Source organism: Giraffa tippelskirchi, chromosome 2, assembly GCF_054371585.1.
Source record: "Giraffa tippelskirchi isolate mGirTip1 chromosome 2, T2T-mGirTip1v1.2.pri, whole genome shotgun sequence".
Classification (NCBI taxonomy): Eukaryota; Metazoa; Chordata; class Mammalia; order Artiodactyla; family Giraffidae; genus Giraffa; species Giraffa tippelskirchi.
Window position 1 is genome coordinate 32668786 of NC_137276.1, and position 17695 is coordinate 32686480.

General features: G+C 41.5%; 1 protein-coding gene across 3 annotated transcripts in view; it reads left to right on the top strand.

The window, feature by feature from the left end:
* The window catches only part of PIK3AP1 (phosphoinositide-3-kinase adaptor protein 1), a 114818-nt gene that overhangs the window by 67752 nt on the left and 29371 nt on the right, over positions 1–17695 (top strand). For 2 of the 3 annotated variants that reach the window (XM_081551125.1, XM_081551131.1), the window contains exons 8-9: positions 344–533; positions 13839–13934. In XM_081551125.1, the coding sequence (XP_081407251.1) occupies positions 344–533; positions 13839–13934 (286 nt within the window). The remainder of the gene's footprint in view (positions 1–343; positions 534–13838; positions 13935–17695) is intronic. The other variant, XM_081551128.1, reaches the window with a different exon arrangement.

The window sequence follows — 17695 nt, forward strand, 5'->3', positions numbered from 1 at the left end:
CATCCCTAGCCCTTCCTTGACACATCAAAGGCACTCACAAGAAGGTGGTAGATTTGTATCCTGCAGGCACTGGACATTTAACAGATGTCCCCTCTGAGTGCCTAACTGCTCCTTAGTGTTGGAGGAAGATACAAAGGTGAAAACAAAGGACATAGAACAAAGACTTGGAGCCTGGCTCCTCCAGGAGCTTTCAGTCTGGTGGGAAATACAGACCTGCACACCCAGTTGCAACCCTGATTCTTGTGAGCCTTTACTCGACTGTCACAAGCCCACTCGCACACTTGATGCTGCCCAGAGAGCCCAGCTGTATCAGCGTGCCTGTGGGGCCCTCCCTCTCTTTCAGGAAACTGTGGACATGCTGAAGAGTCACATTAAAGAGGAGCTGATGCAAGGGGAGGAGGCTGACTCTGTGTATGAGTCCATGGCCCACCTGTCCACAGACCTGCTCATGAAATGCTCCCTCAACCCCGGCTGTGATGAGGAGCTGTACGAGTCCATGGCGGCCTTGGTCCCAGCTGCCACCGAGGACCTCTGTAAGTAGCCCGGCTCAGTTCTGCTTCTGTCTTTCTGCTGACAAAAGCGTTTCTTCCTTCTGCTCTGTGTGGCGGAAGTCCCTTGCTTACCCTTACCCCAACTCCGGAGAGGTGAAGATCCCGTTTTACAGAAAGTTAGACAGGTCATCCTGTGCTATGACAAGCAGAATTGTTCTCCAAACTTCCTGCTTTGTTACGGGAAAGTTTAAGCAGGGGCCTGGAAGGCAGAGTGGATGAAAGTGTTGCCTTCAGATCCCAGAAGTGAAATCAGTGGCTTTTGACTCTTATCAGTCCCAGTGGTCCCTTTTCTATAGCACACATTCTGTAATGCTCCCCCATCCACTACGCTGACATGAGATTTGTATAATATAACCTACCTATCAATGCATATGAACTTTTTAGAAATCAAATATTGCCCTGATTGAAATATAGAAGAGAACTAGGAGAGGAATGCTCAGGTGTATGTGCCCCCGAGGGCATGGTGCGTTAGGCAGATGCAGTCACCTACACTCTGAATCACTGGCACTGTCACAGCCTCAAATGCTGGCCAATATGTTCATTGATTTGGTGACTTGGCTACTGCCCACAGTGCTGGCATCAATGCCTGCATTTTCCTAAATGGTGAATGATTTCTCGCATTCTCCTCCCCATTTTTATAGTAATGGAATTCCTGGAAAATTTAATATATGTGAAAACCATGCAAAAGTACAAGTTGTATTTTATAAATGAAGTAGTTTAGCTTCTAGGCTCAAAAAATTATGAAAACCTTTTTTTTCCATTAACCTAATTTTACTGGATTAATATATAATAAACTTATTTCAAAAATATCATATCTCCAGGACATAATTTTTTTTGTAAATTGCTTAACAAATTTTGCCCTTTTTTGTTTATCTTAATTGTTTTATTCAATAGCAAAAATAGCACATTCTTCCAAAAATTGGAAACAAAAATGTATAACCAAGTTATTAAAAGTCTATGACTCCACTCCACCAACAACCATAGCACTTTAAATAGTTTGGTAGATATTTTTTGCCCATATTTTTGCTTATAACTGCTGATATTAATTTTAAAAATACATACACATGTGTATACATATAAACAGATCTGTTTGAATACACACATATGTATAAATATGTATCATAAGCAGTTATTTTTTAAACTCATGTGTGGGTCTAGCGAAATATTTTAAAGTCATGAGGGACCCAAAATAGTGCTGTCCCCCCGCACTGAAGGTGTTGTAGCATCTTTCTGCCTTGTGCTCAATGCCAGTCATGTCCCTGTATCATGGTGACAGCCCAAAATACTCTCACAGATTTTCCAAATACCCTCTAGAGGGCAGTGCCGCTCCCCTGGAGAACCACTGGTCTAAATAACATTGGATTTCAATGCACATATCAGCGTTGAAGCAGGAGGACCACACAGCCGGCCCTCTAAGAGCCTTCTTTTCATGTTACCATTATTTGCTATGAGATACTAAGAACTCTGAAATACTGCCTACATCTTTGCTGTCCTTCCCTCTGGTCTAATTAGTAGATTCAAGAAAGACAAGACAAATACTCATCAACGCATCTATCAGCTCTTTTGATGGAGGACTTTCTGGAATGGGCTGGATTGAGTATTGCCAACTTTCAGCCTGAGGAGAAGACTGTGGGGATCTGGCCCCACAGGGAGTGGAGCCTGATTTTCCCACCTATGAACAGAAAAGTGGGCATAAAGAGGGTGTTTTGGAGCCACAAATGCGGGCAGGTTGGGTGGCCAGAAGTGAACCCTGATACCGCAGGGCCTTGGTCGCTGCAACCCCAACACCTGGAAGGTGTGGTCCTGTAGTTGTTAGGTGCTTGCCTGTCAGACTGGCTGCTCCTCTGGGGGAGGGGAAGAAAGAGGGAAAGAGTTGTAGAAACTCTCTCCCAGCACCTGACTGGGAGGACCAGAGGTGCTGATGGAAGCTCTATCCAAATGAGCCATGACCCAGCAGGGAGGTGAGGAGAGAAGGCATCATCCCCACCATCCATATCCTCTCCCTCCCTGAATCCTCCAAGCAGCCAGACAGGGGTAATTACCTTAATTACCTGCACTTTACAAATGGGGAAACTGAGGCACAGAGAAGTTAAGCAGCTCTCCCAAGATCTCACAGCTGATAAGTAATACAGCCCAGGTCTGAACCCATGTCTCTCTGTCTCTAGGACTACATTCCTTACTCCACGCCAGAAATTTCCACCTAAAACCTCAAATTTGTAGTCCTGGTTTCTTTTTAGGAAAACCATCCAGCAGCTCCAGCCAGCCTTCCTCTTTTTGTGGCCCAGATGTTGGCTCACAAAACAGCCTCTGGCGCCCTCTGGCCCTTGCACACCCATCCCTCTCTCCATGGACCCAGCAAGCAATTCTGGAACATCGGTGTTTCAGCCACTTACCTCTCCCCATTGTTGGTGAGAAAACGAGGGTGCAGGGGAAACGCGGTCCTTTGCAATCTGGAATACAGGCCCATTCACGAAAGAACATTTGGAGAACAAGAAGTACCCCTGTGGGAAGCCAGAGACCACACATCAACATTTCTGCCCTGGGTCCCTATGGTGGAGCAGTTGGACAATGAGAGAAGCCTCCACTTTACTGGCAGTTGATTTAGTGTTGACAGAGAGCCTTAACCCCCTTATGCCTCTGGTGCTCCAGCATACGAAGCCTCCTACCACATCGGTGCAGAGCTGGCAGGAACGCTAAGGGCTGCCATCCCACTCCTCCTGGTCTGCCAGGCCTCTTACAGCCGGAGCCCTGAGCCTCTCCAGCACTTTCCAAGGCAGCAGAGTGCTAGGGAGCTTGCCTGATCTGCGGCCAGTTGGCAACTTGTAAAGTTACATGGGGCCAGGATAGGGTAGGGGGAGATTCTAGTTGCCTTGGAGCTAGCAGGAGACCATAGACAGGCAGGCTATAAAGTTCGGCTGTTTGAGGAATGGGCAAAGGAAATCCGCTGCATTTTTCACTTGCCAGATCCTATAAACTCTGAATTTTCTGAATCCAGATATGATTTGTGTTTCTGTCTATGGTTTAACCTTGAGAATGACTACTGGCCCAGAAGCAGCAGCCACTGGTACCTGGGGAGGAACCATTCATTTTACTACCAGTGGCCAGTAATTCTAGGAGAGAAGGCAGGTTAGGTCATAAACAAGCAGGGCAAATCGATCAATCTAAGACGTATGTTTATAACAGCACCCAGCACAGTTATCACTGGGAACATCTGCCTTTCGTGTCAGTGCACTGCTTTTATCTCTGTGATCTCATCTGATCATCCTGGGGCTTGGCAGATAGTCATCTTCATTTTAGAGAGAAATGGCCGCTAAGGTGCCAAAACTAAGTAACTTTCTTAAGTCCCGTCGAGGGAGAACTGGGTCAGGAAGCTGGGTTTGCGGATTCCCAGGGATCAAGGCTCTCAGCTGCCCTCTGGGCTGGAGGACCCTCCTGGCCTGCCCTTCCTCTCAAGTCTGCACTTGCCCGCCCTGGGAGAGATACTTAAAGGAGAGTTATTTCTAAATGGAATAGCGGAGGTTATCAGTGTCTTGCCTTGTTACAATTCAACCCTAGAAGCTGAAAATAAATATATTAAGGAAACTAAGCTGTGTTTATTCACTAACTGACTCACTGGCTCATTCACTCATCTGCTCACAGGACAACGTAATGGGTGCAGCTAGGCCAGCTCATACCATTGCTCCAGAGGTCATCTAACTGTGTTGGGACAAATCTGCCCCTTTCTTGTTTTATTTTTATTTTTTAACACCAGAAACATTTTGTATTGGGGTATAGCCAGTTAGCAATGTTGTGATAGTTTCAGGTGAACAGTAAAGGGGCTCAGCCATACATGTATCTATTCTCCCCCAAACCCCCCTCCCATTCAAGGCTGGCACATAACATTGAGCAGAGTTCCATGTGCTATACAATAGGTTTTTGTTGGTTATCCATTTTAAATCTGCCCCTTTCTGACTTAAGTTTTGGAAAGGGGATCGTAATAAGATCCCCAAAGGGAATCCAAACAACTAAGTAGGAAGGTTGTCAGAGAGGCTCCCAGTGTTGAATGAAAGGGGCTGGGGAGCGGTGTTGAGTTCTGACCCTGAGATTTTTGGGCCCTCCCCCTGAACTTGTGCATGTGCGTGCATGTACACAGACACACAGACACACACACACACACACACTCCTCACCATCACTGTCTTTAGTTTAGATATGCTGCCACCAAGTGGTAGCTACATGTGTTTGTTATCAGACTTTCAACTTTGCTACCAATTCTCTTGAAAAGTTTGTGTTCAAGAGCCCCACAGATTTAAACCATCATGTTCCACACCATACTATATAATAAATAAATGTTTTTAGGGTAAGCTTATGGAAACACTAAACAAACATTATGGCACCTCTCTCTCTGGGTGACTTCACTATCTGTTGATCTTTTTCTCATTTACTTCTTTTGCTTCTGTCTTTGCCTTCAGAGAATGGTACAGTGGTCCTGTTGGTCCTCTGACTTAGGTAATACATTTAGGTCACTTTGCTGAGGCTCTGGGTGCTAAGGCCTCAGGAGCCTCTTCTGGGTCCATCTGTTTCCCAAGTAATCCACTTGTGGAGTTGGCACTGCTTGAATATCTCAGAGGCTTGTCTTCCTCCATCAGGAGAAAGGAAAAAAAGGAGAAAGATGCGGTGTCTTGCTGCTGCTGCTGCTGCTAAGTCACTTCAGTCGTGTCCGACTCTGTGCTACTAGAAACTAAACTCACACATGTCACTCTAATCCATCCCAGAGGGCTGCTCCGCTTCTGGGACTCCTGCTTTGAACCTTTCTCTTGCGCCCCTGCTCCCTCCACCTGGTTCTGTGGATCAAGTTTGCCTTCGGTGGGGAGAGCCAACTCAGCCCAAGCTAACGGCCCAAGCTAACTAACGTGCTGACTTCTCTTAGCAACCTCCTTGGTAACTGGCGTCTTTGTAACAGATCATCTCCAGTAGTGTTTTCTTTACCTGAGCTCTCTGGTCACAGTCCCTCTCTGCCAGCTGGGTCCCCTCTGAGGTGGGGCATAGGTGGGCCCAGTGCAGGTCCTCACAGCCCTGCCATGTAAGATCTGAGCTCCCCCGAAGGACCATTTGTAAGCAGATCATTAAGTTACTGATTGTTAAGTTACTGGAACATGCCGCCTTCCCCATCTGCACACTTTTCTCTCAAGATCTTCCTGCAGCGGCATGAGTTCTTACCCACAGGGAACTCACTCTGAGGCAGGGCTGGCCCTTCTTGTCTTGTCTGGGGCTGAAACTGACCTAGTGAAGCCAAGGGAGCCTCAAGACACTTCTGACTTCTGTAGCTTTTCCCTCTTCTAGATGTATAAGAACTGTGTTGCAAATATAGGCACTTAGTGAAAAAGCACTGGATTGATTGTTTTCAAGTTAATTAAGTTAAACTCCTCACCAACAGCAGCGACCTTCCCCCCTCTGCAGCTGCACAGCTGTGGGCAGGCCTTCCTCAGGGCACTGCCCACAAATCAGTTTGCATCTGGTCATGTACTTGCTTCTCTGGCTACCTGCTCCTACTAACGTTAGCGAATATCATCCACAGGCCCTACACCACAGACATTTGATTATTTCTTGACTTTGAGGGTTGCCAGAAAATAAGAAGTCACCCTAGATGTTGTGGTGTGAAATTATTTGTTGACATTACAATGCAAGTACTTCACTTCTCCGACAGGTGGTAGTGAGACATCTGTGAGATGCCCCCAAAGGTGGGACATCTGTGGCCACTCCCGGCTGCCCATTTTTTTTGCTGTGTCTCTATCCATCCGCCCGTGCTGGTCCTGCTACCTGCATTGCCCTTCTCTTTTCTCGGCTTGGAAAATGCCCAGATCCCTTCCCAAACCCCGAAGACCTCCATAGCCATGTATTCATTTGCTTCTTCCTCATTAGTCTGTTCACTTTCACATTCATTCAACAGCATTTATCAATCCATTTAAGTGTTTAAGTCACTGCACCAGGTGATAAGGAGTCAGCAAATAAGCCAGCATGGACCCTGCCTTCTAGCACTTCCCTTCTAGTGGGAGAGCTGGATAGTAAACAAAGAGACTGCATAACTGAATATATAACTACAAACTGTGAAAGTGCCGCAAAGGAAAACGACATGATGCCCTCGAGAGGGTAGCTAGTAGAGAATGGATCTTAGCAAGTCGTAGTATCCACTGCACCCCACCAGGAACCTGACCCGTGAACTCCTTCCTGCAAGGCAGAGGGTCTGTGTGCTCACCAGGAGCACCGCATTGAGGCCCTGCTTGTCTGCTAAGAAATTCACAGAACTTGACATGTTGCTTCTCCTAACCCTTTCACGTTAGCCTCTTCTTTGTCATTGCAAATCACTTCTCAGTCTCTCTAATTTCAGACTACCGTTCTCCTCTCTCTGTCCCAGTGTCTCTATCTCTGTCTGTCCCCACCACAACTCCCTCTTCCTCTCTCTCATTGCCTCTCTCTTCCTCCTTCTCCCCTCCTCTGACCCCCACATCTGCATGTGTGTGACTATCTCTTCTCTCTGTCCCTGTTTCTGCTTCTCTGTCACTGTCTCTCTCACCTTCCCCTCACTTCTCCATGAAGGTATAGGAAGGTTGGACTTTCCTGTTGACATGGTCAATCATAGCCATCCTTCTACCTGTGTGCAAATAGAACCAATCAGGTTTCAAGTTGTTTTTTTTTTTTCCAATGTTTCACCATGCTGCTCCTTGCTCTAAGCCTCTTTTCTGTTCACAGTAGCACTTGCTGAAAAAAAAAAGGCTTTGGCCTGCTTTCAGGGTTTGAGACCCTTTCCAGAAGAACAGTCACTCAGTGTCTGATATTTTACTGTATTATGTACTTAGATTAGGTTTTCTATTAAATTAGTAACACATAATCTGAATGGAGTTTCCACTGCGGCTAAGAGATCTAGATTTTTGTCCCAGGAAGAGTATCACATGAGCGTCTTTGAAGATTCATTATTGCTCTTGATTCATTCCTTAATTAAGTGCCTGCCTGCCTTCACTCATCTGTTTCAGCTTCTTTCTTCCAAGGAATGGTTTCTCTGGGATTGACTCCTGTAAAAAAAACTACAGTGTAATTCTGCAGCTGGCTTTCCCAGAAGGAGACTGTGGCCCCAGAATCTCCTTGTTATTGTTTGGGGTTGTTTTTTTTTCCCCAATGAAATGAAAGAACTCTGCATTTTTTCCTTAGATCAGCAGGTTTCAGCACATTTCAGTTTATTTTTAACTGACCAGTGGTGAAGGTTAAATGCTTAGAATCTGAAGTACAAGCCCTGAGCATCCAGGGATGCAGGATCTGTTGCTGTCGCTGTCCTTTTCAAAATGTCCTTTGTCTGGAAACTGACTCCATTCACCTCTAGAATTTCCTATGTATTTCAGTTACTCATGTGTTACTGTATGCTTGGGTTGTATGCACACATGGGTTGTCAAATTTAGAGTCTGAGGGTTTGAACTCTCATTAACTTGAAACAACCAGGAGCTTTTTCTTTTCTTTGTTCTTACGAAGGTAGTATCTGCTACTACTTGGACTTACTGCCTAATACAGTTATGGCAAATAGTGTTTTAAAACTAATTTCCACGTCAGTTAGCTGGTGTTGAGGTCCTGGGAAGCTGTGTTGAGAAGGATCTTGAGGCCACAAAGAAGGCGGTGATTGAATAAAGATATTTACCTTGAATACGGAATGGTGGTGTGGAGGCCAGTGTGTATCTGCTGTTCCTTGTCTAATTTAAAGATTGTTTTGTTTTGTTGTTGTTTTTTCGCTAAATCATGTCTGACTCTTTTGTGACCCCATAGACTGTAGCCCACCAGGCTCCTCTGTCGATGGAATTTTCCAGGCAAGAATATTGGAGTGAGTTGCCATTTCCTTCTCCAGGAGACCTTCCCAACCCAGCGATCAAACCCTCATCTCTTGAATTGGCAGGCAGATTCTTTACTGTTGAGCCACCAGAATAGCCAATTCAAAGATACTTATGCACTCTGGTGGTTAACACTTCATGTTTTCACTGCAGGTGGCATGGGTTTGATCTCAGGTCAGGGAACTAAGATCCTGTGTGCCCTACCATGTGGCAAAAAAAAAACACTCATGGCAAACCTATGTGATATATACTATTATTGATGCAGAAAGCTTAGCTTCTCTGTACACCAGTGCTAAATCAAATCTCAGAGATAGAGTTTTGGGTGAAGTAGAAAAGGATAGCTTTATTGCTTTGCCAAGCAAAAGAGGACATAGTGGGTTGATGCCCTCAAAACCGAGTTTCCCAACTTGGGGAAGATAGTGAGAAGTTTTATAGTAAAAGTGGGAGTGATCAGCTTGTGAACATTCTTCTGATAGGTTGGTGATGAGCTAAGTAGGAGTCAGCATTGTCAACCTTCAGGGTCAACTGGCCTGGGGTCTACATGCTTATGGGCAGCATACCATAACTTCTCCCACCTGGAAGGAGTTTCAGTATCTGCATAATAGCTCAAAGATAATGTTGTGTGTATCCATTGATGGGGAAACAGGACCTTGTCCCAAGGCGCTCTTGACTGTTTCTCCCTGATCTCATATCTCCGCCCTTCCCTGATTAATAACTGCTTGAATCTGCCCTTTGGAACTCTGGGAAGGTCATGGAGGCTGAATGAAGGCTGTTTCCTATAATCAATGAAAGTGGGACACAGAAGGGCTCTGTGCCCAGGAGCCCCACAGGGCCCTGCAAGGTATCATTATTATCGCCATTTTAGAGACAGGAAAATGAACCTGAAAGGATGTAAACAACTTGGCCCAAGATAATCGTGGGCAAAGAGTTAATGTAACAGCTCTCATTTCCCTTCTGCAGGAGAACTTGACCTTCATTGACTTCTGCTCTGTTACCCTGGTAACCTGATAAGAGCCATATGTCAATTATGTCTCTAGGCAACATTGCCTATGATAAAAATGACCCCTAATTTGTTGGCAAATTGCATCTGGAACTAGGAGGAGTTGTATGTAAACTATAAATACTTGAAAAGGACACCATACTTTGGGCTTCCCTGAAGGCAGTGTCTCTCTGGATGCCTCTTAAGGGGACCTTGCAAGCTGTGCCTCAGGAGATGCTGACATAACTCAGGAGTTGCAAGATGCTGCTCCTCTGAGACACCAGGACATCTCCTCCACCTGCCTGATATGGCTCTGGTCTCCTTGCATGAGAGTTGCGAGACTGGCCAGAGATTCCCTGAATGAGGAAGGCTACTTGGTACTGTCCTGCTGGTCTGTATCCTCCAACCTTCTGAGTAGGTTGGCGTCAGCATAGCCCATGGTCATCTTGTAAGTCCCAATGATCAGCTGGATCTAAAAAGTTGGATCTAGAAGTGAATTGGCCCGGGCTGTTGCAGTTCTACAGTCAGAAGTGGAAGAATCAAAATGGGAACCTATGCATTCTGACCCAAATGCCCATATCTGTCACAATCCATCTAGGGTGCCTCAAGAAGGAGAAATAATTCACGAATGTCTCAGGACTGATGTTTATCTGATCCTAGTTTGTCTACTTCCAAAACTATGCTCTTAACCACCAGTGAAGGCATGACTATAGAATAAAAAGATCTGTTTGTTACAGGTAGCTCATTTAGCCCTGCCTTGTTCATCGTACCCATAGATGCATGGCTTATGAGACTTCCTGGAAGGTGACTTGATGGTGTAGGTGGACAAGAAGAGGTCAGTGTAGGTCATTCCCAGAGCTTATGCTTGCATTTCTTCCTTTCCTTTTCTCATCTCTTTCCCTCCTCTCTGTTCTTCTCCTTTTAAAAAAACAAAACAAAACAAACTTTTGAACTACTTTTAGATTTTGAGAAAAGTTGCAAAAATGTTACCCTTCCTATATGCCTTTCATCCAGATTTCTCAGATAGTAACATCTTACATAACCATAGATACTAAAGCTGTGAAATGAACATTGATTGGTGCAATACCACCAACTAAACTCTAGACCTTGTTCAAATTTCACTAGTTTTTCCTCAAGGCTCTTTTTCTGTTTGTAGGTGGGACTAAATGCTAATCCTAGAAAGGAAGCCGCAGTGTCTGCTGTGGTTCTCCTTAGTCTCCTCCAATGTATAAAGACAGTTCCTCAGTCATTCTTTCTCTTGGATACTTTGGAAGAACACCAATCAGTTATTTTGTAGAATCCCCTTCAGTTGGGTTTGTCAGATGCTTTCTATGAGTGGACTGAGGTTATGAGTTTCGAGCAAGAATATCATAGCAATGACATTGTATCCTCCTCCATGCATTGTATTAAGGGATCATGATGTTGATATGTCTTATTACTGGGGCTCATTCTTTTCTTCTCTCTTTCCTTTCTTAACTTCTTTCTTTAACCCACAAAAAACTCAGCACATTAAGCTGGGGTCATAGTACCAGGACAGAAGCCCTTATCCTTATTATAGAAGTGTGAGCGATCCAGCCAGGGCTGCTCTGACTGCTTTCATTTTTCTTCTACATTTTGTTTTCTAACTCCTTGTAACTCCTTCAGTTTTTCAGCTACATCTTGAATATGAAAATCAGTTCTGTCAAACTGAACTTTGTTAGTGAAACAGCTAAGAAACTGTACTTTGTTAGTGAAATAGCTAGGCCATGCGTGACTCTTTTACTACTGTCAGTGGGAGTGACCGATTATACATGTGATGTTTGCAATCTGGTGTTGCCAGCTTGGGAGGTTTGATTATTGGTGGTCGAAATTGTCCTGATGCTGCTCTCCCCTCACCAGATTCTTAGAGATGCTAGAGCCTGAGGCGGCTGCGGTTCCTGGAGAATGCAGCACTGGGTGTAACAGTCCAGTGATAAGCCCATCCTCATCTCTAAGAGTGTCTGATGCAAGCAAATCTTTCCTACAGAGTCTTTTCCTCTGCGTTTTATTGCTTTGTGAGTTAGGAGTTTCAAAAGTTGGCTGGGTCAGGGTCAGGCAGCTGAGGGGTGAAGGGGTGTAGGGGTAGGAGTGCGGAGGGTAGAGGAGGGCCCTGTGACCAGCAAGGCACATCTGTGTGATATGTCTTTCTTCCCTTATTTTCTAACTTTGTGGGGAAAGTGTTCCATAAAACCACAGTTAAGCAATTTAAATAGAAATCTCAAATAAGTGGAATTGCTCTCGTCTTCAGTTTTTAAGAAATGGATTGTGAGTTCTTATCTGAAATTTATTTTTTAAATACTTCTAGGTATGTTTCAGGATCAGTACAGTTACCCTAATCTCTACAGCTTACTTTATAGGATTCAGTGTTGACCAGAGATGTTCACTGAATTAACAGTTTCCATATTTGGAATTACAGGGCGTTGGACTAGAGGGTATCAAGGTAGATTATACTCAGTGTAATATATTTACTACATTTATTTCAAGAAATATTAAACTGAAAAGGTAGAAAAAAAGAGTTGGAAAAAGATTCATTAAAAGTACTTATTTCTTTTTTCTTTTGTCTCAGATCTTTTTTTCTTTTTGAACTACATATTATATCCCTCTATGAGCCCCTTCTGGAACCTAATTGTCCTCCTTCCCTCCCAGAGGTAACCACTACCATGAATTCAGCATTCATCCTTTCCAGCATGTCAGCAAGTTTTCATATGTTTAGTAGATATTTATGAATTCATAAACCACATGTAGTATCATTTTACAGGTCTTAAAATTTATATAAACTACTATATATACTGCAAAGTGCTTTATATAAAATACTTTATATACTACAAACACCAGTCTGCAACTTTTCCACTCAATATGGTCACATTTGTTTTATGGTCACAAAGTTTATATTTTGATTATCAAAAGATTGTCAAAGTTTGAAATAAGGTCGAGTAAAAGCTATGCTATATAATAATGTCTTATCTGCTCACTGGGAAGTTTAAAAATCAGTATTTTATAATTAAATCAACAACCTGGTAATTGACAGGTGAGCCATAATTTATTTTTCAATAATCTAAAATTATTTTTGCTTTGGGAATCTAATTGTACAGACTTGATCATAATTACCTAGACCTTAAAGTGTTGATAGGGTTTTTCTCACATATGAATGCAACACAAGCCACTGTGGATAATCTGGAAGACAAAGAAAAGTGTAAAATAGAAAATAAAATGTTCACAATCTGAATTGTCTATGATCTACTTATACTAATTCAGAAATAGTCACTATATGCATTTTGATGTGTTTTTTTTTTCAGGCTTTCTTCTATGTACATACAAATATTTTGTTTCAAAACTAGAATTATGTCATGTGAAGTTCATTATCCCTAACATGATTTTATGAACATGACCTCTTTTCAGTGAATATTCTTGGGAAATGTGATATAAATATAAATTTCTCATACAGATTCACCAGATTGCATTTAACTGGTCCCCAAAGATTAAAGTAGTAGGAAACAGTGTGTCTATGTATAGTGATTAAATTCAAATGATTTTTTTTCTCAAAGCATAGTATTCAAATTACATATTTTGCCTAAGGAAACAAATCCCCAGTAATTGTATGATATGACTTACTGAATGCAAACTCTTGATAATATCAAAGCTCTACTTTTAAACATAAAGCTGCAATTTTCCTCCCAAAATGCATACTTCAGAGTCATAAAGTAACAGCTACGGCTGGTTACTCAGGTTTAAGTAGAATCTGCTACAGTAACTGAATAGTTTTCACATAGTTTTGGTCTCCATGGGTTTATGCTTAATAGTGAAAAATCAAAGGTCTACGAACTTCCTCCTTATAAATGACCAATTACATGGATGACCTAAAAAGAGTTCTGGTTGTTATGTTTATGAGATGGTACTAGAGTAGCTCCAATACATTCTTTTAACTGTAACAAAATGGTTCATAGTTTAAATAAATTACAATTTATCTATTCTTTGTTGTTTCTGCCTCCAATTATTTTTTTGCTGTCATGCAAAAGACTACAGTTATATATTTAAAAATTAAGCCTATTCTTTCAAATGCAAATGAGCATATCTATACCTTTTGAGTCCTGTGGTCCAGGAAAGGGCCTGAAGATTATAAATATTGTTCTCCTTTATACCCAATACTTACTAGGTAGCCTTGCTGAGTAGGTAAATTGAATGGATACATGCGTGCATGGATCCATGGATGCATGGATGATTAGATGGATGGATGGGTAGATGGATGGTTTAATCAATTCTTGAATCTCTTAATTTGTCAAAACTTGTATTGGGTTGGCCAAAAATTTGTTCAAGTTTTCCATAAGATGTTACACAAAAAACTCAAACAAACTTTTTTTGCCAAGCAATGTATCTATTTATAAAATGTGTTTGCATGTGTGGAAGAACAACATATAAATTCTTAAGTCTCCTTTTCCTTCTAGATGTTGAGATGCTTCAGGCCAGTACATCTAATCCAATCCCCAGGGATGGTTTCTCTCGTACTACTAAGGACTCTATGATTCGCAAGTTTTTAGAAGGTACGTTGCATCAATGAGCAGGGAAGCAAAAAGAAGGAAAGAGAAACAAATGTAGACATTGCCTGGCTACCTATGAGGGTTGCTCCACTCAATGAATGTACATGGCACATGGTGTGATAGAAGACCCATGAGCTCCCCCATCAGCCTGTTACAAGTAAGCCAGAAGTTCTCACCAGTGGAGCCACTGCTTTGGGTAAACAAGTTGCCTTTAGCAAGACCTCTTTTAAAATATGCAGGTTCATTTTTATTTGACCAAAATTTCACGAGTACCTACTATAAGCAAAGAACTATTTTAGATTCTGGGCTAGGGTCACAAAGGAAAATAAGATATGATCAATACCCTCAAGAGACTTTACTTTCTGGTGAAGGAGGAGAGCATAGGGGGACATACAAAGGTTGCATTAAATCAAGGCCATATATATATAGTGATTATATATATATATATTGCCCAATTTTCCCACTATTTATGAAGAGATTGTCTTTGCCTCCCTTTGTATTCTTGGCTCCTTTGTCATAAATAATTGATCATATAAGCATGAGTTTATTTTTGACTTTTGATTCTTTTCCATTGGTCTACAGTGGTCCATTTCTATGCCAGTACTATACTGTTTTGATTACTGTAGCTTTTAATGTAGTTTGAAATCAGGGCATATGATACTTTCAGCTTTCTTCTTCTTTTTCAAGATTACTTTGGTTATTTGGGGTCTTTTATGTTTCTGTACACATTTTAGAATTATTTGTCCTAATTCTGTGAAAAGTGCCATTGGTATTTTGATAGAGATTGCATGGAGTCTGTAGATTGCCTTGGGGAGTATGGTCATTTTAGCAATATTAATTCTTCTAATCCATGTATGTGGTATATCTTTCCATTTGTTTGTGTTGTCTTCAATTAGTTTCATAAATGTCTTAATGTTCAGAGTACAGGTCTTTTACCTCCTTGGTTAGATTTATTCCTAGATATTTTATTCTTTTTGATGCAGCTGTTAATGGGATTGTTTTAATTTCTCTTTCTTACAGTTCATTATTAGTGAACATAACAGATTTCTGTATATTAATTTTGAATTCTGCAACCTGACTGAATTCATTTACTAGTTCTAATAGCTTTTTTGTGGCATCTTTAGGATTTCCTATATACAGTCTCATGTTGTATGCAATTAGTGACAGTTTTTCTTTTTCTTTTCTGATTTGGATTCCTTTTATTTCTTTTTCTTATGTGATTACTATGACTGGGACTTCCAATACTATGTTGTATGAAATTGTCTTGTTCCTGATCTTAGCAGAAATGCTTTCAGCTTTTCACCATTTGTATGATGTTAGCCATATGATATTATGTTTATTGTGTTGAATTATGTTCCCTCTGTACCCACTCTGTTGAGAGGGTTTTTTTTTGTTATAAATGGATGTTGGATTTTGTCAAAAGCTTTCTATGCATCCATTGAAATAACTACACAGTTTTATTCTTTAATTTGTTAATATGATATATCACATTCACTGATTTGCAGATATTGAATCATTTTTGCATCCCTTGGATTAAATCCCACTTCATCATGATGCATGATCCTTTTAGTGCATTGTTGAATTCCATTTGCTAATATTTTGTTGAGGACAATTTTGCATCTATGTTCATCAAGGATATTGGCCATAATTTTCTTTTTCGTGGTGTCTTTGTCTGCTTTAGGTGTCAATGTGATGCTGGCCTCATAGATTAATTCAGAAGCATTCCTTCCTCTGCAATTTTTTGATGTGAACTCTTCTTTAAATGTTTTCTAGAATTTACTTATAATATGTCTGGTCCTGGGCTTTTGTTTGTTGCAGATTTGTAAAGTTACTGCTTTAGTTTCATTCTTGATAATTGGTCTGTTCATATTTTCAATTTCTTCCTGATTAAGTCTGGGAAGATTGTATGTTTCTAGGAATTTATCCATTTCTTCTAGATTGTCCATTTTTTGGTGTACAATTGTTTGTAGTAATCTCTTGTGATCCTTTGTATTTCTGTGATGTCAGTTGTAACTTCTCTGGTTTCATTTCTGATTTTATTTATTTGGGACTTCTTTCTTTGTTTCTTGATGAGTCTGGCTAAATACTTATCAGTCTCTATTTTATTTATTTTTACTCTGATCTTTATTGTCTCTTTCCCTCTACTAACTTTAGGTTTTGTTGTTCTTTTTCTAATTCCTTTAGGTATAAGATTAAGTTGTTTGAGACTTTTCTTGCTTCCTGAGGTAGGCCTGAAGCTTCCTCTTAGAACTGCTTTTGATATGTCTCCTAGATTTTGGATTATTGTGTTTCCATTTTCATTTATCTCCAGGTATTTTTTATTTCCTCTTTGATTTCTTCAGTGACCCATTGGCTGTTTAGTAGAATATTGTTTAGCCTCCTTTTTTTTTTTTTTTTGCAGTTTTCCTTGTAGTTGATTTCTAGTTTCATCCTGTTGTAGCTTGGAAGATACTTGATACAATTTAAATCTTTTTAAATTTATTGAGGCTAGTTTTGTGGCCTATCGTGATCTACCCTGGGGAATAGTCCATGTGTACTTGAAAAGAGTGTGTATTCTGCTCCTTTTGGATTCAGTGTTCTATCAGTCAGTCAGTCAGTTAGTTCACTTGCTCAGTCATGTCCGACTCCTTGTGAGCCCATGGACTGCAGCATGCTAGGCTTCCCTGTGCATCACCAACTTCCAGAGCTTGCTCAAACTCATGACCATTGAGTCGCTGATGCCATCTAACCATCTCATTCTCTGCCGTCCCTTTCTCCTGCTTTTGATCTTTTCCAGCATCAGGTTCTTTTCTAATAAGTCAGTTCTTTGCACCAGGTGGCCCAAGCATCGGAGCTTCAGCTTCAGCATCAGTCCTTCCAATGAATATCCAGGACTGATTTCCTTTAGGATTGACTGATTTGATCTCCTTGCAGTCCAGGGGACTCTCAAGAGTCTTCTCCAACACCACAGTTCAAAAGCATCATTTCTTTGGCACTCAGCTTTCTTTATAGTCCAACTCTCACATCAATACATGACTACTGGAAAAACCATAGATTTAACTATATGGACCTTTATATATCTATTAAGTCTATCTGGTCTAATATGTCATTTACGGCCAGTGTTTCCTTACTGAATTTTTGACTAGATGATGTATCTGTTGATGTAAGTGATATGTTAAAGCCTCCTATTATTGTACTGTCAATTTTTCCATTTATGCTGGTAATATTTTCTGTATGTATTTAGTGGTCCTATGTTAGATGCATATATACTTTTAATTGTTATATCTTCTTATTGGAGTGTTCTCTTCATCATTAGATACTGTCCGTATTTGCCTATTGTTACAGTCTTTGTTTTAAAATCTACTTTGTCTAATCTTCTTCTGGGGGTTTTCTTGTTCCTTTGTTTGGCATGTATTTCTCTGCAGCTCATTTTACATAATTCTCTCTTTTAACTTTTGTGCATTTGGTAGCTTGGAAATGTTTCCCAATCTTAGAGAAGTGGCCTTATATAGCAGATATCTATGGGGCCCAGTAGCCCACTCCCTTCTGGTCATTAGAGCTATATACTCTAGTTGTGCCTTCTACTTGGGCTACATGAGCCTTTCTGTTGTGGCGGAGCCAGTTACTATGGAGGTGCTGGTAGGTGGCACTGGTCCCTGGCCTGGTTGGCTGCCAGGCCCTACCTAATGCAGAGGCTATCAGCTTACTGATGGACAGGGCTGGGATCCAGGGCAGCTGGTTGCAGGAGTTGGGCGTCCCAGGGTTTGACAATTGTTTTAGTCACC